Consider the following 27,941-nt stretch of genomic DNA (forward strand, 5'->3'; position numbering starts at 1 on the left):
GCGGCGGGGCCCGTGCTCGGCGCCGGCGCGACCGGGAAGGGGGCGTGTCCCGGCGCGAGCGGGCGCGGGGGGGGGAGGAGGGGGCGGGGCCCGCCACACGTGTCCGGTGGGCGGGGCGCGGGCGCGCTTCCGGTGCGGGGCACGGACGGAGGCGGCCGGTGAGTGCGGGGATGACCCCTCCGCCCCTGGCGGTGCCGCGGAGGGGAGCGAGGGGCGGGCGGGACTGGCTCTGGCTCTGCCTGGAGCCAGGCCCGGCTCCTCCTCGCGGCGGGCAGAGCGGGGCGCACCGGGGAGGGGAGGGGAGAGGAGGGGGGGTGTGGGATCAGTCTCCCGGTGCTCGGCTCCGCGCTGCCCCCCGCATCGCGGTGCTGCGGGGAGACCCCGCCGCGGCTTCGCAGCCTGAGGGCCGCTCCTCTGTCTGTCGGCGCGGCGGCGGGGTGCCCCGGTAGCGGGGACCTGCCGGAGCCCCGGGAGAGTTCGGCCCCGCTCCGCGCCCTGTCCCGAGTGGGCGGCTGGGGCGGGGGGGGGGGTGTGTGGGGTGTGATGCCCGGGCCCTCCTGCCTCGCCTTGTCCCTGCCGATCCCCGGGCGGTGCGTGCCTTACCGGGAGGAAGCGCCTTGGCGAGGGCGGGCGACGCAGGGGAAACCGGAATTTTCACTGAGAACACTGTAGAAACAACCCGCGGGGCTGTGCCGGGCCGTGCGGGGCTGGTGCGGGGCTGTGTGGGGCCGTGCGGCGCTGTTGCGGGGCTGTGGGGAGTTGTGCCGGGCCGTGCGGGGCTGTGCCGGGCTGGTGTGGGGCCGTGCGGGGCTGGTGCGGGGCTGTGCGGAGTTGTGCCGGGCCGTGCGGGGCCGTGCGGAGTTGTGCCGGGCCGTGCGGGGCTGTGCCGGGCCGTGTGGAGTTGTGCGGGGCCGTGCGGGGCTGTGCCGGGCCGTGCGGGGCCGTGCGGGGCTGTGCCGGGCCGTGCGGGGCTGGTGCCGGGCTGGTGCGGGGCTGGTGCGGGGCTGGTGCGGGGCCGTGCGGGGCTGTGCGGGGCTGTGCTGGGAGATGGGTCTTCATATCCTCACGGGCGGCCAAAGCTCCTTTCTCTTTCCTTCCTTCCGATGCCGCTCACGGTTGTTTCCAGCCCCGGCTGGGGGCCGGGCAGCCCCCCCGGCTGGGTGCCCGGGCTTGGCTGGGTGCCCGGGCTTGGCTGGGTGCCGGGCAGCCCCCCATCTGGGCACACAGTGAGAGCTGAGAGGAGCTGTGCTGAGCCCAGTTACCTCCCACCCTGCCTCAGGGGCTCAGTGGGTTTACTGATGTTCCCATCAGCTTTGGGATGGGCTCTGCCTGGTTTGTACCTGGACGCTGCGATTCCTCCGCCTGTCAGCAAGCCTGGATGAGTCTGGAATTAACCAAAACTGGAGTTTCTTCCCCTCTTTTGGACTGGGAGGCTTCCTACAGTGTGTCTGACACGCTGGCCTGACAGCTCCTGGGAAGAGCTGCCACCACCCAGTCCCTCCCCATCAGGGCCACCCCTTTCCTTTGCAGGCTCTGGAGGTACAGCCAGGATTTTTTGTTCACATGGCAGCAGCAAACGCCACCCCACCTGGCTCTCTGGATCTAAACCAGCCTGGATTTGCAAAGGAGATCCTGGGTACTAAACTGGAGGTCAAGTACCTCTGCTCTGACTGCAAGAATATACTGAGGAGACCGTTTCAGGCTCAGTGTGGACACCGCTACTGCTCCTACTGCTTGAAGAAAATTATAAGGTAACTCTTCCTGCCTTCAGTCTGAAGAGAAAGTGCTTGAAAGGGCAGTTTTAAGGAAAAAAAGGAGAGAAAAGTCTCATTTTCAGGGTCTTTCAGGATGCTGGGCTTGATCACTGAGGTTCAGCATCAGGCCTCTAAGATCATCAAGTCCAACCGTCTGTCCAGGACCACCTGGTCAGTGTCCTGGTTGTTATGCCAAAATGTGAGCAATTTAAGCCCATGGTGGCTTCCAGAAAAGTTTCCTCATGTTCAGCCTTGCTCTGCCCTCCTGAGGCCCCAGCTGGAGTCCTGTGTCCAGAGCTGGGGCTCCAGTACAAGAGAGATGTGGGGCTGGTGGAGAGGGGTCAGAGGAGCCACGGAGATGATCAGCCACGGAGCTGGGCTGGTTCAGCCTGGAGAAGAGAAGGCTGTGGGGGGACCTCATTGCAGCCTCCAGTCCCTGACGGGAGCAGAGGAACAGGAGGGGAATCAGCTTGTGAAAGGGCAGAGACTGGCAGGACAAGGGGGATGGAGTGAAGCTAAAGGAAGGAAGGGTGAGATGAGATATTAGGGAGAAGTTTTTTACACAGAGTGGTGAGGGGCTGGAACAGGCTGCCCAGAGAGGGGGTGGGTGCCCCATCCCTGGGGGTGTTCAAGGCCAGGTTGGATGGGGCCCTGGGCAACCTTGTGTAGCTCCAGGCCTGGAGGTTGGTGTCCCTGCCTGTGGCAGGGGGTTGGAGCTCTGTGATCCTTGGGGTCCCTTCCAACCCAGACCAGTCTGGGATTCTATGATTCTTGCCTTTAAGTGAGGGAAGTGGAATAGTGCAGTTAATTGGGAGAAGAAAGAACATGAGAAGAAGCCCTCAGGACTGCACACCAGCAAAGGCTCCATGTGATCTCTGAAACATAAGAAAATGCTTTAATTTTATAGAGTTAACCAGAAGCCACTTTATTGTTAAATCACAAATTGGTCTCTTTTGGTTGTGTTTGACGATTATTTCTCTGCCTGCTAGTGCTGGGCCTCAGAAGTGTGCCAGCTGCATTCAGGAGGGGATATATGAAGAGGGAATTTCCATTTTGGAAACCAGCTCAGTAAGTAAAAACACATTTTTAAACCCAAACCACCTGCTGATGTCACTGACACCACGGGCAGGTTTTGTTTAAAACACACATTCTCAGGACCTGTGTGGCCTGTCCTAGGGAGCTGCTTTGGCAGGGGGTTGGACTCCATGAGCTCTTGAGGTCCCTCCCAAGCCCTACAGCTCTGTGAACCTCTGAACCCCTTCTTCCTAGGAAATGAGAGAGTTCAGATGAATGTGGTGGCCTCCCCAGCTTCTAAAGTCTGGGTGATGCAGCTGTGGCCAACTTAGAGGCTGTGCTGATGCTTTGTTTGCTATTAGCACACCTCTGGGGTGTGAGGAGGGGAGGAGCCTTTAATCAAGTATTAAGAGACTGAAGTAGACCCACAGCCCTTCAGTAATTTTTGTGGTTTGCTGGTTTTTTTCCCCCCTTTCAGGCTTTCCCAGACAACGCTGCCCGCCGGGAGGTGGAGAGTCTGCCTGCTGTCTGCATCAACAGTGGCTGCACCTGGAAGGGCACTATTAAAGAGTATGAGGTAAAGAGCCAAGCAAGACTTCCTATCTCTGTGGCCTTTTTGCTTTCCTGTGTTTGGCAGAGCCTTGGGAGGGGGGTGGGTTTGCTGGTCTGCTGACGTCAGCAGCGTTGGTGGGAGCTTCCAACCCCCCCATGGGTTTTGCTGGAAGCTGGGGAGGTCTCTTGGCTGAGCTGGGGTTGTGTGCTGGGCTGAGGGCACAGATTTGCTTGTGGTTGCAAGCAGCAAGCAGAATGGGAGGTGCCCACCACAGGAGACCCCTGTCTCCAGCTTCTTGCTGCTAGGAAAGACAAGCAAACTGTCAAGAAACTCTGCTGCCCCATGAAATCCTTGTGAGGTTCTCTGCATTATGTGAGCCTAAAACCTACTTCAGACCCATGAGCTTGAGGGAAGTGGCTGGGCCACTGTTCCTGTTCCCAGCCACGGCTGCCAGGACAGTGGGACTGGCCACCCATTGCTCCAGCCTGTACTGGGCCTGCTGGACAGGAGGGTTTTCCCAGCCCCTTTCCAGCCCCACGTGTTGGTGGTCTGTAGTGAATGTGTGTTGCTCCTGAAGGACAGTTTTGTTGTCACCCCTCTTGGTTTGGAAGAACCACCACCTGGCAGGGCTGGAGATAAGAGGGTTAAATTGCATTTCCCTCACTGCTTGCCCTGGGTGAAGGTTGTGTCTGTGGAGCTTTGCTCACAGCTGAGATGTGTGTCAATCTGTCCAGGCTCACCCTTGAACTGTTTGGCAATGCCACTGCAAGGTGGCAGGAAGAAACAACAGTTGTGGCTCGTGCCTGAGCCTTCTGCCTGGCTTGCTGAGCTGTTGATGGTGAGCTGCAGCTGTGCCTCTGCATCCTTGCCCCACAGTCTGGAACCTTCCACCTTGTCATCCCAAAAGACGAGGGGCTGGAGTGTGCTGAGTGGTGCCTCTGCTCTGAAGCCCTTGTGTGTAGAGCTGGGAGTGGCTCAGGGTGTGGAGGTGGAGTGGAGTAGATGTCAGGTTCCCAGCTTCACACTGATGCAGCACCAGGGGCTGTGGAGCTGTGTGTCAGGGTGCAGTGTGCTTTACAGAGGCTCTGGCTTCAAGCTGTGCTCTCAGTGCCTGCAGCCTGTTTGACCCACCTTGTCATTTCTGCTGGTGACCAGAAGCCTGATGCTCCCTGAGGTGCTGAGTGGTGCCTGTAGCAAGCAGCTCACCTGTGTTAGACTAAGCCACACTACCTGTGTTTGGAGCTGCCAGTGCCACTGGCTGTGCTGTGGTTTGCCAGCTCTTCTGAACCGCTTTTCTCCTGGCTTAACCAAAAAAAACCCCCTTTAAGAGCTCCTGCAGGGCTGAGCAAAACTCATCAACTGCCACAGGGCCTCCCTGTGTCATCTGACAAGTGTTTGAACATTTGAGTCCAGCCAGAACTTGTGCAAGGTCAGAAGGGCAGCAAACTGTCCTGGCACAAGGCATCGTCCTGCAGGGCTCTGGGCGTGTGTGACACTGAGTCTCTGGGGTCTTGTGTCCAAATTGATAAGGCTGCACCTCTCTCTTTACTCTCCTGTCTTCAGAAGCTGCTGGCAGGTGCTTTGCTGAAACAGAGTATGTTTTGTGGAGGTGCAGGTCTGCAGCACTCAACAGGCTGCCCAGGGAGGGGCTGAGTCCCCTTCCCTGGGTGTGTTTAAAAAAGGGGAGATGAGGTGCTCAGGGATTAGCTTAGGATGGGAATGGTTGGACTTGATGATCTTCAAAGGTCTTTTCCAACCTTGTGATCCTCACAGCCATGGCTTAGTCCTGTGTGGTGAAAGGGGAGCAGGGATTTTGAGCTGCTTCATCTGGGGATCAAGCTGGTGCCCTCTGCCTGCCTCTGGTGGCTTTCAGTCTGACTGGGGAAGGTTGTTCTGCACCCTCTCAGGAAGAGCTGATCCTTTCCTGGGAACTGGTGGGAGGAGGCAAGGTCTGCCCTGTTCTCTCTCCTGCCAGCTGCCTGCCAAAGAGCTGTGGCATTTAATCAGCCCTGGCTGGCCTCACCCCATCAGGCTGAGAGGGTTTGGTGCCTCCTTTCATCACATGCGTGGCTGAGGAGGGCTGATGAGAGGAGGCACCAAACCCTGTCAGCCCTGAGCCTCTCTGGGTACACTGTGGCTGAGGAGGGCTGATGAGAGGAGGCACCAAACCCTCTCAGCCCCAGAGCCTCTCTGGGTACACTGTGCCTAAGGAGGGCTGATGGAAGGAGGCACCAAACCCTCTCAGCCCCAGAGCCTCTCTGGGTACACTGTGGCTGAGGAGGGCTGATGAGAGGAGGCACCAAACCCTGTCAGCCCAGAGCCTCTCTGGGTACACTGTGGCTGAGGAGGGCTGATGAGAGGAGGCACCAAACCCTGTCAGCCCAGAGCCTCTCTGGGTACACTGTGGCTGAGGAGGGCTGATGAGAGGAGGCACCAAACCCTGTCAGCCCAGAGCCTCTCTGGGTACACTGTGCCTAAGGAGGGATGATGAAAGGAGGCACCAAACCCTGTCAGCCCAGAGTCTCTCTGGTTACACTGTGGCTGAGGAGGGCTGATGAGAGGAGGCACCAAACCCTCTCAGCCCAGAGCCTCTCTGGGTACACTGTGCCTGAGGAGGGCTGGTGAAAGGAGGCACCAAACCCTCTCAGCCCCAGAGCCTCTCTGGGTACACTGGCTGAGGAGGGATGATGAAGCACCAAAGCCTCTCAGCCCAGAGCCTCTCTGGGTACACTGTGGCTGAGGAGGGCTGATGAAAGGAGGCACCAAACCCTGTCAGCCCCAGAGCCTCCTCAGCCACAGTGTACCCAGAGAGGGCTGATGAAAGGAGGCACCAAACCCTCTCAGCCCCAGAGCCTCTCTGGGTACACAGAGGGGCATGTTAAGCCCTGGCAGCATCGTTCAGCCCTGCAGTGTGCCCTGTGCTCAGCGCTCCCACTATGGAAAGTCCCTTCTGCTCTATTTCCGACAGGACATGGAAAGTCCCTACAAGCTAATTCATTATTTGCTAATTTAAAAATTGCCTGTTCATACTGAGAGGTTTGCTGGGCTGCTCTCCACTTACACATCAAAAAAAACCCCAGTGTCACTTCTGGTTTGCTGCTCTTAGCAGGGCACGAAGGAGGGAAGAGCTGTGCTGCAGCTGAAAAGCTCTATCTCTTTGCCTTGAAACAAGTTAACAAAGCTGATTTCAGTTTTGCTTTCTGTTCAGGCAGAGTGAAGTTCAGCTCTCCAAGGGATGTACAAAACCGAAAGAGCTTGGATGTGACTTGTGCTTCAAGCTGTGTGGAGCTTATCAAATACCTGAAGTGCTTCCTCAGCACGTGTCTGCCTTTGTAAATGCCTTGGGTTAGGCTTTGTAGATCCTGTGCGTGTTCAGTGGTGTTTGGATAAAGCACTTTGGGGTGGGGCTGGAGGGTTTTTCCTTTTGATCAGGAATTGTGGGGCTCCTGGTGAGCCTGCTCGATGTGCATAGGGCAAAGCAGGCTGTGGGCAGGAGCCTTTGGGTTCGGCTGGGAAGTTGGAGGAGGGTTGCAGAGATGAACAGTCTGTTAGAGCAAAGGGAAAGAACGAGGAAACACTCTTCCATCAGCAGAGGGGTGGCAGCAGGGACAGGGAGGGGATTGTCCCTCTTTGCTCTGCCCTCAGGAGGCCCCAGCTGGAGTCCTGTGTCCAGAGCTGGAGCCCCAGTACAAGAGAGATGTGGGGCTGTTGGAGAGGGGTCAGAGGAGCCACGGGGATGATCAGAGGGCTGGAGCAGCTCCCCTATGGAGAGAGGCTGAGGGAGCTGGGCTGGTTCAGCCTGGAGAAGAGAAGGCTGTGGGGGGACCTCATTGCAGCCTCCCAGTCCCTGAAGGGAGCTTATAAGCAGGAGGGGATTCAACTTTTTAACAGAGCAGGTAATGGCAGGACAAGGGGAATGGACTAAAGCTAAAGGAGGGAAGGTTTAGATTAGATATTAGGGGGAAGTTTTTTACAGAGAGAGTGGTGAGGGGCTGGAACAGGCTGCCCAGAGAGGGGGTGGGTGCCCCATCCCTGGGGGTGTTCAAGGCCAGGTTGGATGGGGCCCTGGGCAACCTTGTGCAGCTCCAGGCCTGGAGGTTGGTGTCCCTGCCTGTGGCAGGGTGTTGGAGCTCTGTGATCCTTGGGGTCCCTTCCAACCCAGCCCAGTCTGTGGTTCTATGAAACACGTCCTGCTGCACCCAGGAGGAGGGAGGCTGCAGTTTCTCCACACTGGAGCATTTCTTTTCTTGCCTGGCAGGTCCTCTCTGGTTGCTTACATCTCTCTTCTGTTCTATCAAGACCTCTTCAGTTCTCATACACCTTTTATCGATGCTTTTCAGACTGCTGGCTCCTTTTCTTTGCTCCCTGCCAGGACTGGGAGGACAGAGGGGGCTGCAGCAGAGTGTCCACAGCATCAGCCTTGGCCTGTCCATTTGTTAACCCAGGCAGGTTTTAACAGGGTTCATCTCAGGAGATGCACTGTGATTTGAGACATAAGGAAATGGAATTGTTTAAGTGTTGGATGGAGAACCAAGTTTTAACCTTAATCCAGACAGCAGTATTTAAATGTAAGTGTTGGTGGGGAGGACCTGTGAGGGTGGATGAGCTCTGCTTGTGAGGACAGGTGGCTGTGGTCTGTGGTGATACCTGTCCCTAACCCAAACCAGAGGGGATGTGTTTGCCTTGCAGATAGTTGGCACCTTGGGTAGGAAGAGTTTGCTTTAACTGAAGCCTGGAAGGCTGCAGGAGGTGCAAAACTCTGAACTTCAAGTGATGCTACTCCAGAGCCTGTGGTGCCAGAGCAGATGTCAGCATCTTCTGTGCTCTGTGGTTGCTGGGAGGACAGGGTTACTGACCAGCCCCTTTGCTGGGATGTGCTGGAGAAGCCCTGCTAGACCTTGCATAGAGAAAACTGTCCCTCTTCAAAAGTGCTCCTGCTTCATGGTGCTTCACCCTTTCCTTGCCCTGTGTCTGTGTGTGTCCCAGCAATGACCCAGTAGTGACGTGGTGGTGATGTTCTGCCTGGGTTGAAAGCTTCAGGCTGTTGCATGTTGCTCAGAACAGAGCTGCTGCTCTTTGCAGGTCCCTCAGCTGGCTGGCTGTCTCTGCAGTGTGCTTCCCAGTGTGTGGAGGCAGCACTGGCTGCAGTGATGCAGCACTGGAAGTGCTGTGGCAGAGCACACCTGATGATGCTGTAGCAAGGGCCATCAGCCTGCCTTTTAACATCAGCTCCTGTGTGTGTTGTCTCTTGCTGGAGGTGTTGCCTCCCAGTTAGGGTATGGTTTGCACCCAGCTCTGCCTTGGCAGCAGTTCCCAGGGCCAGCTCATTTTCCTGCCAGAGGATCCCTGATTTGCTCATGCAGGTGACCAAAAGGACCTCCTGCTTCTAGAAAAGGAATCTGACACACTTTGACTTCCAGAGCTGGAGCTGAGGTCCCCCAAAAAAAACCCCTGGCCTCCCTTACAGTCCCCTCTGCTGGCTGCAGAGACATGAGGCAGTTTACCTTCCAAGCCCCAGGCAGTGCTGGACAGCATGTGCATTGGAAATCCTGGTTATAGAGGGTGTGCTCTGAGCTTCTCCAAGCAGCTCAGCCTTGTGTCACCCACCTAACTTCCAGTCTGGGCCTCTGCCCCTTGGTAACTGGAAAGCTGTCAGTCTTGAGCTTTGGAGCTGAGCTGAGTGCCCTGTGTCCCTTCAAAGTCGTGATGAACCTCAGTGTAAGTGCAGCTTTGGGGTGCTGGGGCAGTGCTGTGTGCCCAGGGAGAGATTCCTTGGGCTCCAGGTGCTCCTCAGGAGCAGAAGCCACCATCACACACCCTTGGGTAGCAAAGGTGCTTCCAGCTCTGTGGCAACCTAGAGAGATGAGGTTTGAACCCGAGCCCCTCAGCACAGGCTGCCTCCTCCAGGGTGTGGGTACCCAACCCTGCTGTGGATTTTGCCTCCTCTCCCATTTGCTGGGTGCCAGTGGTGTTCTCAGCCTCATGCTGGGACAACCCTTCTGTTCACAGCCTGCACCTCCAGGCTGCCTGGCCTTGCCCTGCCCTGTCAGCAGAGCCTGGGCAGCAGCCACACACCCTCTGAGTGTGAAGGTCCCTGTCAGGCTCCAGCCTGGGGCTGTCCCTTTTGGTCTGAGCAGGTCAGGTGAAGCTCTGCATGCTGGTGACAGTGCTGCTGGGAGGGAAGGACATCCCTGCAGGGGTGCTGCCCTGGGCCCTGCTCCTCATGAGCAGTGCTTTCAGCACCACAGCATCTCCTGCAGTGCAGGGCAGTGGCTGGCTGGCTGGCAGGAGGAATTCACATCAGTGCTTCAAACTCCATGACACAGGTGATGCTCCAAGATGTTGTCTCCAAATCCTTCCATCACCCCACAGGGACTGTTTTCCTAGGCAGACAAGTCTGGAACATCATGGGGCTGCACCCCAGAGTGTTTAGATAAAGCTGAGTCTGACCCTGGTCAACTGAAGCCCATGTACCACCAACCTTCACTTCAACACCAGCTGTGCTGCAAAACAGGAGCCTAAATCTGCTTGCCAAGCACCTCTGTCCCTGTAAACAGCTGGTTGACACCTAAGGGAGGTTCAAAGCAATGGGGAGTGTCTGATCAGAGATAACTGCTCCAGTCTGCTAGGCTACAATTACCAGTTGAGGTCATTGCTGTGTGAAAAATGCCCAGGATGAGCTGCTCCTGGCTAAGGGGGTCACTGCTGGGGAGCAGCCCCTCATCAGGGAGCGACCACCAGCGACCAGGGACCTGCCCCTCTGCAGAGGCAGCTCCAGGGGTTGCTGCTCAGGGGCTGCCTTGCTGCCTTGCCCTTCAGCTGGGGGGGAAGGTTGTGTCACACCACTGGGTTTCCCAATGTGGCCCCTGCACCACCAGCCCTGTGTTGGCGTGGTGGGTGGTGAGCAGGGCTGCTCCCTGCTTGCTGTGGGGTAAGGGCCTGCAGCAACAGCCTCCTGCAGAGCTCCAGGACAGGCTGGTGGAGCATCCAGAGGGGAGATGGCAATGGGATTCCTTTTCCCTTTGGTCTCACTGGTGCTGGTGCAGCAGAGCTGCTCATCCTGGCTGTTGTGGGTTTACCCTGGCTGAGAGATGAGATCCACACAGCTGCCTGCTCTTTAAAGGAAAAGAGGAGGGGGAGAAGAGGGGGTGAGAGGCAAGGGAAGGGAAAAGGAAGGGGCAAATAACAACCCCAGAACCAAGAAACCAAAAGCCTGTGGGTTGGGGTAAGGATAGTTTACTAGAACAGCAGACAGATCAAATATAACAATGCTGACAGGACTTGAGAGCAAAACATTTGTGAAGCTGTTGCTACACAATGCAGTGTCTCACCAAACCCACAGCTCAGGCTGTGCCACCCAGAGCTGTCCCAGAACCAGACTGTCCCCCAAAAACCACATGTCCTGGAGCTGCCCCTCTGCTCCTCCTCCCATCAGCCCCCTTTATACTGAGCAGGATGTAATTGGCATGGAATACTGTCTTTGGTCCATTTGGGTCACCTGTCCTGGCTTCCTCCCCTCCTTTCTCATAAATAGAGAAATACAAAGAGCTGAGAAAGTCCTTGACTGTCTGACAGCACCTAAACCCATCAGGGTGTTATCAGCACTGCTCCCATTGTAACTCCCAAACACAGCATCCCATCCCCTGCTACAGGAGAAGGTAACTCCATCCTGACTGAAACCAGGACACTGGGGTTCCTTGGGAAGCAGGTGGTCACTCTGTGCCCTGGGGATCTGCTGCTGGCACTAAAACCTGCTTTTCCCCTCCAAGGGCTTCCTCAGGGAGTGCTGCCCTTGTGCCACAGCTGCTGAAGGGAGCTGCCCCTTCTGCTGGCTGAGGGGTGATCCTGGGAGTGCAACTGCAAATCCTGCCCATGGCTTCTCCCCTGTCCTGAACCCCAGGAGGGGGTGTGTGGGAGTGTTTAGGGCATGGCACAGCCCCCTCTCTCCCCCCCCATTGCAGCCTTCATGGCTCTGGAGGGGAGCACTTAGTGCTGGAGGTCTGAGTGGCCGTGGGGTCACCCACCAGTGCCTGTGTCCTCAGTGCTCCCAGGCTGCTGGTTCTTTCAGGAGGTGTTAGCATCTGGTCTTCTGCTCTCTCAGGTGGGCTCCCAGAGCATCATGTCACCATTGCTGAAGGAGGTGTGTGCTGTGGAGGCTGCCTCTGGGCCACCTCACTGTGTGTTCAGGGAGAGATGGGGGTGTGTGGATCACACAGTGGGTTTGGGTTTAATGGAGTGGGAAGAGGGAGGTGATGCTGTGTCCCTGCTCTGCCCCTCCTCTGTCACACAGCTTACAGCTGGTGGGTGGGAAGGCAAGGCTGGGGTAACCAGGAGTACCCCCCAAGGTCTGAGCCAGGTGTCTGACTGCTTCCACAATGAGCTGGCTTTGGGAGAGTGACTCTGCTCTCACTGACCTCCTTCACAGTGATACCTTTCCAGAGCTGCCTGACATGTTCCTGCAGTGCTACATCCAGCTCTGGGGCCCTCAGCACCAGGACATGGACCTCTTGGAGCGGGTCCAGAGGAGGCCATGATGATGATCCAAGGGCTGGAGCCCCTCTGCTACAAAGACAGGCTGGGAGAGTTGGGCTGCTTCAGCCTGGAGAGGAGAAGGCTGCGGGGAGACCTATGAGCCCCTTCCAGCCCCTGAAGGGACCCACAGGAAAGCTGGGCAGGGCTGTTTGTGAGGGCAGGGAGCGATGGGACGAGGGGTGATGGGTTAAACTAGAGCAGGGCAGGTTCAGGTGAGACATTGGGAAGAAGTTCTTCCCTCTGAGGGTGGTGAGACACTGGCCCAGGTTGCCTAGAGAGGTGCTGGAGGCCCCATCCCTGGAGACATTCCAGGTCATGGTGGATGAAGCTCTGAGCACCCTGCTCTAGTGAAAGGTGTCCCTGCTCACTGCAGGGTGGGACTTTGAAGGTCCCTTCTGACCTCAGCAGTCTGTGGCTCTGTGATTCTGCAGTCACAGCGAGTGCCCAAGTGCCAGGGATCCTCATTCCTGCAGCACAAGCTCAGGGATGAAGGTTTTGGAAAGGTGTCAACAGGAGAGTTGCCCCATTCCTGGGGCAGTGGAGTGCAGCCCATCAGCCTGGAACAGCAACCCAGCCTCCTGGGTGGGTGGATTTCTTCCATCCCAGATACCATCTGTCTGTGTAGACACCCGGGTGGAGGGGAGGGAGGGGAAGGAAGGGGGATTCCAGAACAGCCTGAAACTGTTTATACAGAAATGTTTGGCTGGAGGTGTGGATCTGTGCTGGTTGCAGCCTGTGCTTCTGGGTAGCTTGCAGGATTTACTGCTGCCTCTGCAGAGTTCAGCAGCACAGGGCTGGGCAGAGGGCTGTGTGGGGTGTCACCCCGTGGGGTGTCACCCCCCAGGGCAGCGTGGAGCTGGGGGGTGGAGGGGGATACGTGCTGGGAGGTGGGGAATGTGGGGAGGCAGCCTCATGCCTGGCACACTGGCACAGGAGAAGGTGTGTTTGAAACGTGCTCCAGAGCTGCAGTGAGGTTTCCTTCCTTCAGCCAGGCTGTCTGTTCCTGTGCCAGAGCTCTGTGGGTCTTGGAGAAGATGCTATCTGGTGTTGCCAGAACATGAGAGCTGTAGGTGGGTAGAAGGAAGGGTTCAGCCCTGCTGAGCAAGTGGGATGAGGGAGGAGAGGGTGCCACTGTCTCCTCCTGCCAGCTGAACCAGGGGGGCTGGCCAGTCCTTTTTCCAGGGACAGTGTGAGGCTCTGAGCCTGATGACTGAGTACTGAGGAAAGGAGAGAGTAACTAAAAAGCCAAATCTGATCCTCTGATGGGTTTCACTTTCCAGTTTCTGCTGTGGTGACAGTGTCTAAGTTTGTGCACCTACTCCCCCCCCATACAGCAGCTTGGTTTAATAAGAAATAGGAGCATGTTTTCAGAGCTGCTGGTTCCAGGTGGCTGCTGTGTAAATGCTGCTGGTTTGGGCTTTTCCCTCTCAGTGCCATGGCAGGGTGCTGCAGCATGCCTGGCTTTTAACCTGGCTTTGGAACTGCAGGTTTCTAGTGCCTTGTTCCGAAAGGGTGGCGTGTGAAGAGGTTTGGCCAGTGTGGAAATGACACAGGCATGCTCTAGCATTCCCAATTTAGCCAGTATCAGTGGCCCCAGTATCCACTTGGGACAAGAGGATCTCATTTCCCTGATCACTTGCTCAGCTTCTCTGGCTGCCAGGCAGCCTGAGTGTGCTGTGGCAGGGGGCTGGGTGTGGGTGTGTGGGCACTGAGAAGTCAACCAGCCTGGGAAGTGTTTCTCTCTAGGGTTGACAAAGGGTTTTCTGAGTCAAGTGTGCAGGTACTCTTGGAGAGGAGTGGGGTATGGGTTCCTACCTCAGCTGACTGATAACCACTGCAGTGGAAACAGTATGCAAATGATCTTGCTGAGGTAGTGGCTTGCATCACTCAGCCTGCCCATGCGTGTGTGTTCCCAGCAGAGCCAGAAATGGAGCTTCCTCTTGATTATCTTGCCCATCAAAGCCATAGGGGTTTTTTTTTTAGTTATTAGAGCAGCTTTTAAGTTGGGGCCATGAGGCTACAGAGGCACCCAGCAATTCCAGCAGCCTGGAGCTCACACCGATGGGTCAGCATGCGGAGTTCCCAGCATGACCAAGGCTGGAGTACAGGCTGGTAGAACAGTGCTCTTCTGTTCACAGAGCTTACTGCTGCCCCTCTTGAGCTGTACTTACACTGGAGCTGGTTTAGAGGACCAAATATTCTCCTGTTGCTTCTTCTCCAGGCTCATGATGAGGTCTGTCCCGAGTTCCCGCTGACGTGCGAAGGCTGTGGGAAGAAGATCCCAAGGGAGAAGGTGAGCTCAGGGGCCTGGTGGGCTGACAGCAGCACTCTCAGAGCTGGGGGAGAAACTGGGACTGTTGGGAGGTGGAGTGGGGCAAACAGTGTGTCAGCAGCCATTAGGACAGGTGTGACCTTCCCTTGAGGCTCAGAGCTCTGGGGGGTGTGAGGACGGGGTTGGCAGCCTGGCCTTGGTGCAGAGTCTCCCTGGGAGAAGCATGCTCATGGGGTTGAGGGGGATGTGTCCTGGAAAGGCAGCTGTGTCACCCACTGCTGCAGGTATGAAGCCCATCTCCAGCTAAATTAACTTCTTCCTAATTAGTCATCTAATGGAATCCATGTCTCTAGGGCCACCGTGCTGCTGGCTCCTGGGGCAAGGCTGAAAAGTCTGGAAATCAAAGCTTTGGGAAACATCTCCCAATAGCACATCCCTCTGAAACCATCCTGCCTGCTGTGGGTTGGCATTATTAGCAGCACTGTTGCCAAAGGCCCCTGGTAGCAGGACAGGAGGGGCAGGAGCATCAGGGAGATGAGCAGTGAGTTCTGTGGCACAAGCAGGGGATGGGAGGGCTGGGTGCTGGGCCCTGGGGGGGTGTAGGGTGGGCTCCTGGCATTCCTCCAGCCAGGAATATCACTTAAAACATGAACTCCCTCTCTCCTCTCTCTCCAAACCCTTGTTGAGTGGCCACAGCCATTGTAACTCTGAGCACCGTGACTCATTGAGCCAGATGGATCTAGAAGCTTGTGAAAAAGTAGTTTAAAAACAGTTCTAAATGGACATCTGTTACAGCAGGTGTAGGTGTTGAGTGAGGAATAGGGTTGTTGTTCAGAACACCACCGGTAGCTGAGGATGAGAGGTGGATCAAAACCAAGCCCGTAGCGTGCCGCGGCTCGTTAGCATTAATCACACGCTGTGTGGGAACCCAAACGAGTCACCTTGGTGGCTGGGGCTCAGTGTCATGACTCTAGAAACACCCAGCATTGGCCTCAGCTCCTGAGGGCAGCTGCCAGGCAAGAGGTGGCCGAGGTGCAGCATCCTTCAGGACGCCGGCGAGGGGATGCCAGACCTGGCAGAGCATCTCCCCTTGTGTGGGTGACCTACTGGGGCAGGGCCACTGGGAAGCTTTTTGTCCTCAGACCTTTTTTTTATGGGTCTTAGCTGGAAGTAAACACATGGAGCTGTGACCTGTCCTGCCCAGGGTCATGTGAGGGGCTGTTTCATGGGGCTGATCCTTACACCTCCCTTCCCCTGCCCTGGGTGAAGCCTCTTGAGCAGCATCCACAAGGATGAGCTGGCCATCATGGGGAAGAGAGAACACTTCCTTCCACCTTTGCCTTAGAGTGGAAGCCCCACCTCATGGTAGGCAGTGTCCAGGTTCAACCACACACTTGGGCAGCGAGTGATTAGCAATGGCTTGGGCACTCTTGAGACTGGCTTGGGTTTCCTAGACATCACTGAGCTGGCAGGGGAGCTGCTGGGGGCACAGGAGACCTCACATTGCCTCCTTTCCTTCCTAGTTCCGGGACCATGTGAAGACTTGTGGCAGATCTAAAGTGCCCTGCAGATTTGAGGCTGTTGGATGTGCTGAGGTGGTAAGGGCTTGTCTGTCTGTTGATGGTTACCTGGGGAATGGTTGTCAGACCCAGAGCTACCCTGCATGCTGCTGTGCTTGTTTGTTTGTCTTGGGGTGTTTGAACCTAGTGGTAATTCAAGGCATGGAAGCAAATGGAGCTTATTGTCACCTGCTGGGCAGGGTTTGGGCATCCAGAGGATGAACTTGACACACAGGAAAAGTCTTCCTCTGTGAGAAGCACCTCAGGTGCTTCGAGTGTCTGGTGGTGATGCTGCTTTCAGCTCTTAAGCACAGGACATCCTGCCAGAGCCTGGGCCAGGCCACATTACTCCCTGGGACATAGTGCCACCAGCTCCTGCTCATGATGTCCACATCCATCCCATCTCAGGGTGGGGGGTTACACAGGGCTTTGTCCTCTGGTGCTGTTAAGTGCTCCTGAGAGTGCCTTTGGGGAGGAACTGGGGGAGGACACTGCAGGATGCTCAGCCTCCGTCGCTGCAGCCTGTCTGTCTGTCTGTGGCGATTCCCCCAAACTCAAAGCCAGCACAGACTGACCTCACTGAGCAGGGGGTGTATTTCTCTTCATGTAGGTGGAAAATGAAAAGCTACAGGAACACGAAAGCAAGTGTTTGGCAGAACATCTCTACATGCTGCTGAGCTTCGTGCTCAGCCTCAAGGCCGCGCCAGGGGCCCTGAAGCCCCTTCCTGCTCTTTCCTCGTCACAAAACAACTCCCCCCTCTTGGCAGCAAACTCTCTGTGCTCAGAGTCTGAGCTCTCCAGGTCCCTGGAGCTCTTGGGAAGATGTGAGGCCCTTGAGAGGAAAACAGTGACCTTTGAGAACATCGTCTGCGTGCTGAATCGGGAGGTGGAAAGAGTGTCCCTGACAGCTGAGGCCTACAGCAGGCAGCATCGGCTGGACCAGGAGAAGATCGAAACGCTGAGTAACAAGGTGTGTAAGTGCTGGCTTGGCCTTTCCAGCCCTCAGCTGAGCCTGGTTTCAGTTTCCTTTCCAAATGTCAGTGGGTACCACAGCTTCACCCAGCCCCGAAACGCCACACATCTGAAGGCAGAGCTGTGAGACCTCTGCCCAGCCCTCCAAGGCCTCCTGGGACATGCACCAGTTCAGCTGCCACAATGAAGGGTTCAGGTCTCGTAGGAATCAGGCTGTGCAGGCACCAAGGTGATCACAGAATCACATAATCCCAGGGGTTGGAAGGGGCCTGGAGAGCTCCTGGGGTCCAACCCCCCTGCCAAAGCAGCTCCCCAGCTCATATTGCACAGGGCGGCGTCCAGACGGGGCTGGAATCTCTCCAGAGATGGAGACTCCACACCCCCTGGGCAGCCTGTCCCAGGGCTCCCTCACCCTCACTGGGGAAAAGTTCTTCCCCAGGTTGGTGGGGAACTTCCTATGCTCTGACTTGCAGCCATTGCCCCTTGTCCTGTCCCCACAGACACTGAAAAGGGGCTGCCCATTTCCCCCTGCATCCCCTGCTTAAGATAGTTATAGACTTTAATTAGGTCCCCCCTCAGTCTTCTCTTCTCAAGACTGAACAGCCCCAGCTTATTCAGCCTCTCCTCATAGGGGAGATGCTCCAGCCCCTTAATCATCTTTGTAGCCTCCTTTGGACTCTCTCAAGGAGATCCCTGTCCTTTTTATACCAGGTGGGGCCTGACCAGTGATGTTCCTAGGTGAAAGGGTAGGTGGAGCTCCCAGCCTTTCCCTGGGTCTCTGGATCCATGAATCTCTAATCCCCTCTTGGACCTTTCCAAAGGAGTGGAAGCGTTGGTGCTGCACTGCAGCATCGTGCCAGGCATGGGCTGGAGGCATGAAGCAGCCTCACCAAGGTGATCCAGCACAGTCATGCTGCACAGCTTGCAGTGTACCTTGGTGAAGGGGCTGCCAGACCTGCTGTGGTGGTGGCTAGCAGTGACTGACCCTCTGCACGCCTTGCTGGCTGGGTCTGGGTTCTTCCCTTTTTCAGTCTGGTTTTGTCACAGGGCTCAGTTTGGGGTTTTTCCCTCCTTCCTCCCCTCACTTCTTACACTGCTCCTTGGGAGGATGTTTCAATTTGTTGTGGAGAAGTTTCCAGCTCAACCGTTGAGTTGTACTGATGTGTCTTCTCCAGAATCAGACTGGGCTGGGTTGGAAGGGACCCCAAGGATCACAGAGCTCCAACCCCCTGCCACAGGCAGGGCCACCAACCTCCAGGCCTGGAGCTACACAAGGTTGCCCAGTGCCCCATCCAACCTGGCCTTGAACACCCCCCCTTGTCCTGCCAGTCTCTGCCCTTTAACAAGCTGATTCCCCTCCTGTTCCTCTGCTCCCTTCAGGCACTGGGAGGCTGCAATGAGGTCCCCCCACAGCCTTCTCTTCTCCAGGCTGAACCATCCCAGCTCCCTCAGCCTCTCTCCATAGGGGAGCTGCTCCAGCCCTCTGATCATCTCCATGGCTCCTGTGACCCCTCTCCAACAGCCCCACATCTCTCTTGTACTGGGGCCCCAGCTCTGGACACAGGACTCCAGCTGGGGAGGGCAGAGCAGAGAGGGACAATCCCCTCCCTGTCCCTGCTGCCACCCCTCTGCTGATCACCCAGGATCCCATCACCTTTCCCAGCTGCCAGAGCCACTGCTGGCTCAGGGGAAGTTTCTCATCCCCCATGACCCCCAGGTCCTTCTCAGCAGGGCTGCTCCCCAGGAGCTCCTCTCCCAGTCTGTATCTGTGTCTGGGATTCCTCTGGCCCAAGTGTGCAGTGTTGAACCTCATCAGGTTCCCCCAGCCCCACCTTTCCAGCCTGTCAAGATCCCTCTGGCTGGCTCCTGTCCTTCTGTTGTGTCACCCACACCCCTCAGCTTGGTGTCACCCACAGACCTGCTGCATGACAGGCTTTGCAGCAGGGCAGCCTGAGTGCCAGCAGCTTGCAGTGCTGAGCTCCTCCTTGCCTGCCAGTGCTGGAGAAGACCTGTGCTGAGAGCATCCCTGTGAGGAGCCCCTTGGGGCTTGCAGCAGCCCCTGTGTCTGACCAGGCTGCACCCTGTGTCTGCTGAGCAGGTGCGGCAGCTGGAGAGGAGCATCGGGCTGAAGGACCTGGCCATGGCGGAGATGGAGGAGAAGATCCGCAGCTTGGAGGCCTCCACCTACGACGGGGTCTTCATCTGGAAGATCACTGAGTTCGCCAGGAAGCGCCAGGAGGCCATCACAGGCCGCTCTCCTGCCATCTTCTCACCAGGTTGGTGCCCACAGAGCTGTGACAGAAGCCTTTTTTGGGGAGGGGGAGGGGATTGGTAGCTGTGTCTGTAGCAGGGGAGAAGCTGACCCCACAGATGGAGCTCTGCTCTGTCCCCCCTGCACACCCCTCAGCCACTTGTTTGTAGGCTGGAGTGTTGTGTGTGGGGCTGGGCTCCCCGGGTCAGGGAGGACAGGGAGATGCTGGAGAGGGGACCAGGAAGGGCTGTGGAGATGCTGAGGGCACCAGAACATCTCTCTGATGAAGAGAGGCTGGGGGACTTGGGACTGTTTAGTCTGGAGAAGACTGAGGGGGATCTTATCAATGCTGATAAACCCTTGAGGGGTGGGTCAGGAGGACGGGTCAGTCTGTGTCCAGTGGTGCCCAGGGACAGGACAAGAGGTGATGGGCACAAACTGGAGCAGAGCAAGTTCCACCTGGACATGAGGAGGAGCTTCCTTGCTGGGAGGGTGGCAGAGCCCTGGGCCAGGCTGCCCAGAGAGGTTGGGGAATCTCCATGGCTGGAATCATTCAAACCCTGTGCAACCTGCTCAAGGGGACCCTGCTCGAGGTCCCTGCCAACCTGACCAGCCTGTGATTCTGTAACACTGGGCTAAATGAAACTCCTGCTTCTCTTAGTGGAGACTCCAACCCTCAGAGCTCTGGCACTGCCCTGCACTACCCTTTAGCTAGGATCAGAATACTCAGGGACCATAAACCCAACAATAGACCTGGGAAGGAAGGCAGGAAATGCATATTAAAGATATTTTAGTGCCTAAAGCATGCTGGTGCAAGAGCTGATGGCTAAATAAAGCCCAGACCATGCTGAAGGAAGTGCCTGAGTGTCTGTGAGGGGAAGGGGCTCTCCTGGCAGGACTGCCCCAGCCCAGCACTGGTTTTCCTGTTCTTAAAAAAGACAATCTCAGGCAGCTACAATCTGGCTGGCTGGCTTATGAAAGCATTTCCCAGGCTTTGTAGGATGAAGGCATCTGCTCATTGCTCAGCTGGGGAGTTTGCCTTGCCCCAGAACAGCCAGGGAGGGTGGTTGGTGTTTGCCTGGGCAGGGGCTGCTTAGATCACAGTGGGCTGGAGAGCTTTTCCCAAGTGCCTGGTGCTGCACTCAGCCTTCTGCCTGCTTCCTGCTGCTGGGAAGAAGCAGACTGAGCCTGGGCTATAAGATAAAACAAAGCCTGAATTTTTAAAGCTCTTTTTTAAATCTGTTTTCTGGCTGGAAGCTGCTCAGAGTCCTTCTCACCTTGAAAAACTGAAAGCAAAAAGGATTCCCCTTCTGAGGGGGAACTAAAGCTCTACTGACAGTGTGTGCACACAAGTGGCATTTCCTGCCCAGAGCCCACAGCAGCCCTGGAAAACCCCTGCTTCCCAGCCCTGGGAAGGGCCCTGCTTCCTTCCTCTCCCAGCACCAGCAAACCTGCTTCCATCTCCTGTGTGACCTCCAGCACCCTGCACCCTGTCATCCTGTCCATCTCCTGGTCCATGCTGGGAGCTGCTGGGCCTGAGAGGCAGCTCCAGAGGCTGTGGCTGGGAGGGACATGACTCTCATCCTCTGGCCACAGGCACCCAGCTCACTGTGCCTGGCTCAGGGGCTCCTATAGTGCTGTCCAGACCTGGTACCCCCCAGTTTCTTGCAGGGGGGTGGGGTTTGTTCTTCTGGGTTGGAGGAACAGGTCAGGGAGTGGAAGGACAGAAACCAGAGTCAGCCCAAGGGAGGAAGAGGGTGAAACCTCTCTGAATGCAAGAGGCTTCATCTGCCCAGACAGCTGCTGGGTCGTGCTCAGAATGTACAGTCCCTCCTGGAACAGCAGCTCGTGGCTGCTTGTCCCTCCTCCTCCTCCTCCTCCTCCTCCTCCTCCTCCTCCTCCTCCTCCTCCTCCTCCTCCTCCTCCTCCTCCTCCCCTTCCTCCTCCGTGCTGGCTGGTGTCCATCCCGTGCCTGGCAGTGGAGGCTCCAAGCTTTTATAAACTCTTCCATCAAAGGAAAAACCACTTTGCAGGCCACCAGACTGTGTTTTGTGCTGCTGGTTGGTCTCTGAACCTGGAAGTTAGAGATGTGAAGGGGAGGGTTGTCCCTGCCTGATGCTGGGACAGCTTCTGGAAAGGGCAGGACTTGTGTTTTTTCTCCCTTGCAAGTGCAAAGCACGAGGCCCTGTGTCCTGCAGCAGAGGGTGGTGTCATTTAGATGAGAGATCCTCATGGCTGATGCTGCTTGGGCTGCAGAACTCTGGCTGAGGAGTAAGTGTTTCCTGGGGAGGGATTCCTCATGTGGGGCTAGTGGGTCACAGGATCCCAGGGGTTGGAAGGGACCTGGAGAGCTCCTGGGGTCCAACCCCCCTGCCAAAGCAGCTCCCCAGCTCATATTGCACAGGGCGGCGTCCAGACGGGGCTGGAATCTCTCCAGAGATGGAGACTCCACACCCCCTGGGCAGCCTGTCCCAGGGCTCCCTCACCCTCACTGGGGAAAAGTTCTTCCCCAGGTTGGTGGGGAACTTCCTATGCTCTGACTTGCAGCCATTGCCCCTTGTCCTGTCCCCACAGACACTGAAAAGGGGCTGCCCATTTCCCCTGCATCCCATCCTGAAGATATTGATAAACATGAATAAGGTCCCCCCTCAGTCTTCTTCTCTCCAGGCTGAACAGCCCCAGGTCCCTCAGCCTTTCCTCACAGGGGAGATGCTCCAGGCCCTTTAAGGTCGGTGCTGTGTGGTTTGGGATGGCAGCGGCTGAGAGGGGAGAGGTCAGGCTTGTGAGGGGGATGGAAGAGGGGAATGTGTATGGTTGTTTTGCCTTTAAATACAAAGCTGAGAAGTTACCAAATGAAACCAGTGCTGAAGCAGAGGGGAGGCAGGTGTCTGGAAGCCACAGGCTGCTGCACAGCACCTTGCTGGGCTCCTGCTTTGCTGCTGCTGCCTCTGCCCTGCGGGCTGGTGGGGAGCAGGGTGCTGGGTCACTGCTTGGAGCCAGCAGCCTGCTGCCTGCCTCTCTTCCCCTGGTGCTGCTCCAGGCTGTCCTGCCTCCAGTTCCCACCCGGTTTCACCCTCTGGGGGTTACAGGAGCGCTGGGAAGCCCCCAGCTGTACTGCTGAGGATGGGACTGTCGGAGTGGCATCTGCCCTGGGAACCTTTGGGTGCAGTGTGGGGAGTGGAAGGGCTGGGTGGGGAGGGCTGGGGAGTGCTGGAGCCCTGGCCTGTCCTCACCCCGTGGTCCTGTGCAGCGTCTCTGCCAGTGAGGTTTTATGATCAGGCAGAGCAGCAGGAAGGCACCACCTCTGATCTCCAGCACCGTGCCTGAGGCTGTGGGGCCTGGCCAGGCTGGAGGCAGCTGGCTCTGTGCTGCTGTGTGAGGCAGGTTTGCCTCAGGGCCTCCTCCAAGACCTGTTGCCCCTCATGGTGCTGCTGTCAGTGTCACAGGTCTCCTGGAGCTGCTGGAGAAGCAGAGAGCCCGAGGAGGCATCACCCAGCTCTGCTGTGCGGTGCGGCCGCGGCCCTGAGGGCAGAGCGGGGTCCCTGCCTTGGGCCTGACCCTGAGGGGCTGTGGAGAGCCCACCCCAGCCAGGGGACTGGGGGCTTTTGTCCCTGCTCAGTGGTGTGACCACCACAACCTGCAGCTCCTTTAGCAGCCCCCAGCTCAGCTGGGGGGACGCAGCGGGCAGCTCCCTGGTGACAGGTGCTTTAATACCCAGACCTGGCTTCTTCCAGCCTCCAACCTTTAGAGTCCTCAGAGTCCAGAGGCTCTTGTTGGTGCTGAGCTCTGCTGGCTCTGAGCCTCACCCTGTCTGTTTTGCAACCCCCCCACTAGCTTTCTACACGAGCAAGTACGGCTACAAGATGTGTCTGCGCGTCTACCTGAACGGGGACGGCACCGGGCGCGGGACTCACCTGTCCCTGTTCTTCGTGGTGATGAAAGGACCCAACGACGCGCTCCTGCGGTGGCCCTTCAACCAGAAGGTAGGCTGTGCCCTCGGCCAGCGTGCCCAGCACTGTGCCTCTGCAGCTTGGCATCCCCTTCAGCTCCTAGGTGCGAGCACCTGGCCTACGTAGCCAGCAGAAGGAGGATGGGTTTGATATGTTGGCTGCCCTGGGGATTCCCCTGTCGTGCCGAAAGCACCAAGTGTGCCATGGGGCAGGGGCTGCGGCGGGGCAGGGCAGGGGCTGCGGTGGGGCAGGGGCTGCAGCAGGGCAGGGGCTGCAGCAGGGCAGGGGCTGCAGCAAGTCAGGGGCTGCGGCAGGGCAGGGACAGGGGCTGCGGCAGGGCAGGGACAGGGGCTGCAGCAGGGCAGGGGCTACAGCAGGTCAGGGGCAGGGGCTGCGGCAGGTCAGGGCAGGGGCTGCGGCAGGTCGGGGCAGGGGCTGCGGCGGGGCAGGGGCTGCAGCGGGGCAGGGGCTGCAGTGGGGTAGGGGCTGCAGCAGGTCAGGGGCAGGGGCTGCGGCAGGGCAGGGGAAGGGGCTGTGGCAGGGCTGCAGCAGGTCAGGGGCAGGGGCTGCAGTGGGGTAGGGGCTATGACAGGGCAGGGGCTGCAGCAGGGCAGGGGCTGCGGCAGGTCAGGGGCTGCAGCAAGTCGGCGCAGGGGCTGCGGTGGGGCAGGGGCTGTGGCAGGTCAGGGGCAGGGGCTGCTGCAGGGCAGGGGCTGTGGCAGGGCAGGGGCTGCGGCAGGGCAGGGGCTGCAGCGGGGCAGGGACGGGCACAGTGGGGCAGGTGCTGTGGCAGGGCAGGGGCTGTGGCAGGGCAGGGGCTCCAGTGGGGCAGGGGCTGTGGCAGGACGGGCTGTGGCGGGGCAGGGGCTGCGACAAGTCGGTGCAGGGGCTGCGGCAGGTCGGGCAGGGGCTGCGGCGGGGCAGGGGCTGTGGCAGGGCAGGGTCAGGGGCTGTGGCAGGTCAGGGGCTGCGGCAGGTCAGGGGCTGTGGCAGGGCAGGGGCTGTGGCAGGGCAGGGGCTGTGGCAGGGCAGGGGCTGCGGCGGGGCAGGGGCTGCAGCAGGTCGGCTCAGGGGCTGCAGCAGGGCAGGGGCTGTGGCAGGGCAGGGGCAGGGGCTGCGGTGGGGCAGGGGCTGCGGCAGGAGAGCAGCGTGCTTGGGAAGCGAGCAGGGCCGCTGCTGGGACTCGAGGCAGGGAATGGTGTCTGTGGGTGCTCGGGGTGCAGCTCAGGTGCAGCTCCCAGGCTCTGCAGGCTCGTGAAACACCCGGAGCCCGAGCAGGCGACGAGCTGGTACAGAGAGGGGCCACGGGCTTTGCAGGGGGACAGTGGCCTGACGAAGGAGCTGTGTGAAGGAGCTGTGTGGGGCATCAGCATTGGCCAGGGACAGGGTTTCAGTCGATCAGACAGCCCTGTGCTGCCACACACAGATGTTTCCCTGCCTGGGTGGGATGTAGGAGGGTTTGGAGCCAGAAGCCAGGGATGGGGAGCACAGTGCAGCCCCCGTGCCCCAAGGGGAAATGGTGAGGGTCCTACTTGAGCATGTAGATGTGTGCAAGTCTCTGGGGCCAGGGGAGATCCAGCCAGGGGTACTGAGGGAAGTGCTCAGCAGGCTGCTTTCCATTGCCTGACTGGGGAGGACCCAGCTGCCTGGAGATGAGTGATGTGACATCACCCACAAGAAGGACCAGACAGAGGACCCAGGGCACTGTAGGCCTGCCAGTCTGACCTCAGTGCCTGGGAAGGTGATGGAGCAAACCATGAGGCCCATGCAGGAAAAAACAAGTGACCAGGCCCAGTCTGCACAGGGTCATGGAAGGCAGATCCTGTTTGACCAACCTGACCTTCTTCTATGATGAGGTGACCCAAGTAGTGGAAGAGGGAAGAGCTGTGGCTGTTGCCTGTGTGGATTTCAGCAAGGCTTTTGACACTGTTCCCCACAGTGTTTCCTAGGGACACTGGCTGCCCTTGGCTTGGACACCTGTACCCTGGGCTGGGTACAAAACTGGCTGGGTGGCCAGGCCCAGAGCATGGTGAATGGAGTTAAGTCCCGTTGGTGACCCCTCACCAGGGCTGCTCCTCAGGGCTCTGTGCTGGGGCCAGTTCTCTTTAACACCTTTATTAATGACCTGGATTGGGTGTCCCCTCAGTAAGTTTGCAGATGATGCTGTTAGGTGGGAGCGTTGAGGGTAGGAAGGCCCTTGAGGAAGGTCTGGACAGGCTGGATCGATGGGCTGAAGCCAACTGTAGGAGGTTCCACAAAGCCAAGGCTGGGTCCTGCCCTTGGGTCACAATAACCCCCAGCAGTGCTCCAGGCTGGGGCAGAGCAGCTGGAGAGCTGCCTGGCAGAGAAGGACCCGGGGGGTTGGTGGGCAGCCGGCTGAACAGGAGCCAGCAGTGTGCCCGGGGGGCCAAGGGGGCCAAGGGCTCCCTGGCCTGGGTTAAGACCAGTATGGTGAGTAGGGCAAGGGAAGCACCTGTCCCCCTGCACTCAGCGCTGGTGAGGCCCCACCTTGAGCACTGCTCTCAGTTTTGGGCCCCTCACTACAGAAAAGACCTTGAGGTGCTGGAGTGTGTCCAGAGAAAGGCAATGAGGCTGGTGAGGGGACTGGAGAAAAAAATGGGATGAGGAGCAGCTGAGGGAACTGGGGGTGTTTAGTCTGGAGAAGAGGAGGCTGAGGAGAGACCTGATCGCTCTCTGCAGCTACCTGGAGTTGTGGAGAGGCAGGGACTGACCTTTTCTCCCTAGTGACAAGTGATAGGACAAGAGGAAACAGTCTCAAGTTGTGCCAGGGGAGGTTTAGATTGGATGTTGGGAAAAACTTCTTCCCAGAGAGGGTTGTTGGGCGTTGGAAGGGGCTGCTCATGGAGGTGCTGGAGTCTCCATCCCTGGAGGTATTTAAAAAATGGTTAAATGTGGTGCTGAGGGACATGGTTTAGTGGTGGTTTTGGCAGGTGAGGGTGATGGTCGGGTTTGAGGATCTAAACAGGGGAGGTGACACTCTGCACTGCCCCTGCTTGCAGACCTTGCTCAGGCTGTAGGTGTGGGCTGAGGCTGCCTGGCCACTGGGACTCTCCAAGTGAGCAGGGCATGGGGGCTGGGCTCTGTGTGCTCTGTACTCAGCTGCAGGGCTCTTGTTCCCACCTTCCCCACAGGTCACCCTGATGCTGCTGGACCAGAACAACCGGGAGCACATCATCGACGCCTTCCGCCCCGACGTCACCTCCTCCTCCTTCCAGCGGCCCCACACCGAGATGAACATCGCCAGCGGCTGCCCCCTCTTCTGCCCCATCTCCGTGATGGAAGCCAAGAACTCCTACGTGAGGGATGATGCCATCTTTATTAAAGCCATCGTGGATCTCACGGGCCTCTAACCCTCCTCAGCCCTGGGAGCAGGGAAGGCAGAGCCAGCCCCAGCGGGGCATCCCCCCCTCTTTGTGCTGCTGCTTCGGGCAGATCTCCGAGTTGAGGAGGGGGCAACAAGTGGAAGGGGGGGAAAAGCCCCTTCCCAACAAGAGACCTTCGCTCTGAGTGGAAACGAGGTGTCTGAGGGGAACCTTCTTCCCTGGTGTCAGACCTCCCCTGAGAAGAGGCTTGTGGGGGGGACACCACACGCTCACAGCCTGCGGGGTACAGGAAGATCTGCGGGGACTTGGGTGTCTGAACTGCCACGCTCCCAGCAGAAACCAGTGCAGCTCTTGCTCCACCAGTTTAGCCTCAGTGCTCTATAGTAAAACAAGGGTTTGGCCTGCCCAAGCACCACCTCACATGGAGGTTTGGCTCAGCCCTCTAGGACGTTCTTCAGAGATCTCCAGGCTCTGGAAGGGGTGTGTGCAGGGTGCTGCCGCTGGCTGGGCTGTGCCTCGCTGGACAGGAGGGTGCGTGGCACTCAGCACGGGCTGGGCAGGACAGGTGGGGACTGTTTTGCCTTCTGTTTGGATGCCATTGGTGTTTTGGGGGTTCTGAGCCTTGCAGCAGGTGGGGAATGGTACCCCATGTTTGATGGGCGCTTTGAGCTCTGAGCGGGGTGCTGGGGGCATGGGATGGGCTGGGCAGTGCCCGCTGCCTGGGGGGAGCATGGGGCATCACCAGGGCTGCCCACAGTGAGAGGGGTGAAGCTCCCCTGCAGCCTGTCTGTCCCAGCCTGGGAGCAGAGGTGCTGCAGGGCTCAGTGCAGGACTGTTTGAGATCTCAGCCAGACGTGGCCCTGCTCTGCTTGCTGTGCCAGAGTGCTGGTGGGCAGGATGGTGGCAGAGCTGGAACCTGGCTTCACCCGTGCACAGATGCTCCTGGCCTGGCTTTCAGCCCCATTGTGGGGCAGCTGCAGCAGCACCACCAGCCTTCCTTGCGCCTTTGCCAGCTGCTGAGCACACAGGGCTGCAGCCCCTGTGCTGCCTGTGCCCCTGCTGCCACCATCCATCCACGTGTGACTCACCTCTGCAGCTGGGCACTGACAAGGGCATGTCAGGCCATCCCTGCCCCTCCCTAGGGCCTTACCTACCACCAGCAGCTTTCCCCTGTGCAGCAGCCAGCTGCTGCCCCCCCCTTGTGACAACAGTGCAGCTCCCTCAGTGCCTGGGCTGCCATCAGCAGAGAGGAGTTGTGACCTGGCCGCAGCTGCTGCCCCTCAACTTGCTGTGCAGTGGCATTGCCCTACCCCTCTGCTCCCAGGGCAGTTTGGGGTGTCCCTGCTCCTGCCTGGGGCACTCAGGGCTTCCTGGTGCCTGATCTCCTGCTGCAGGCTGGTGGGACCCTGATCCAAGCTGAGCTTCCTGCACCCAAGGGTGCTGTGCTGGCTGGGGGGCTGTCCCAGCCTGGGGATGGGCGCTGGAACAAGCTGTGAGGCTGTGTGCTCACCCCACAGCAGAGGGGCTGGGAGACCTCCCCACACGCCTGTGGGGCTGTGGTGTCTGCTGAGTGGAGCAGGAAGCTGCTGCCCCAAGGCTGGGATGAGGGTGGGGTGGGGGGAGAGGTGGCAGGACCCTTCAGGCCTGTCCCCAGGGATGGAGCCCACCCTGTGTTGCCTTGGGAGGAGGAACAAAGCCCAGTGCAGCTCAAGCTCTGCTCCCACCCACAGCAGCCCTGTG

General features: G+C 58.3%; 1 protein-coding gene across 1 annotated transcript; it reads left to right on the forward strand.

Moving 5' to 3' along the window:
* Positions 1 to 124: 124 nt before the first annotated feature.
* On the forward strand, positions 125 to 27,711 carry TRAF2 (TNF receptor associated factor 2). The gene is made up of 10 exons (XM_084272686.1): positions 125 to 158; positions 1,531 to 1,751; positions 2,744 to 2,822; positions 3,247 to 3,345; positions 14,075 to 14,146; positions 15,649 to 15,723; positions 16,295 to 16,654; positions 18,755 to 18,932; positions 22,742 to 22,890; positions 26,010 to 27,711. Exons 2-10 carry the CDS (start codon positions 1,564 to 1,566, stop codon positions 26,226 to 26,228), a joined length of 1,419 nt encoding a protein of 472 aa, XP_084128812.1. The 5' UTR covers positions 125 to 158; positions 1,531 to 1,563; the 3' UTR covers positions 26,229 to 27,711.
* Positions 27,712 to 27,941: the final 230 nt, after the last annotated feature.

This window comes from Gallinula chloropus (assembly GCF_964237585.1).
Source record: "Gallinula chloropus genome assembly, chromosome: 18".
Classification (NCBI taxonomy): domain Eukaryota; kingdom Metazoa; phylum Chordata; class Aves; order Gruiformes; family Rallidae; genus Gallinula; species Gallinula chloropus.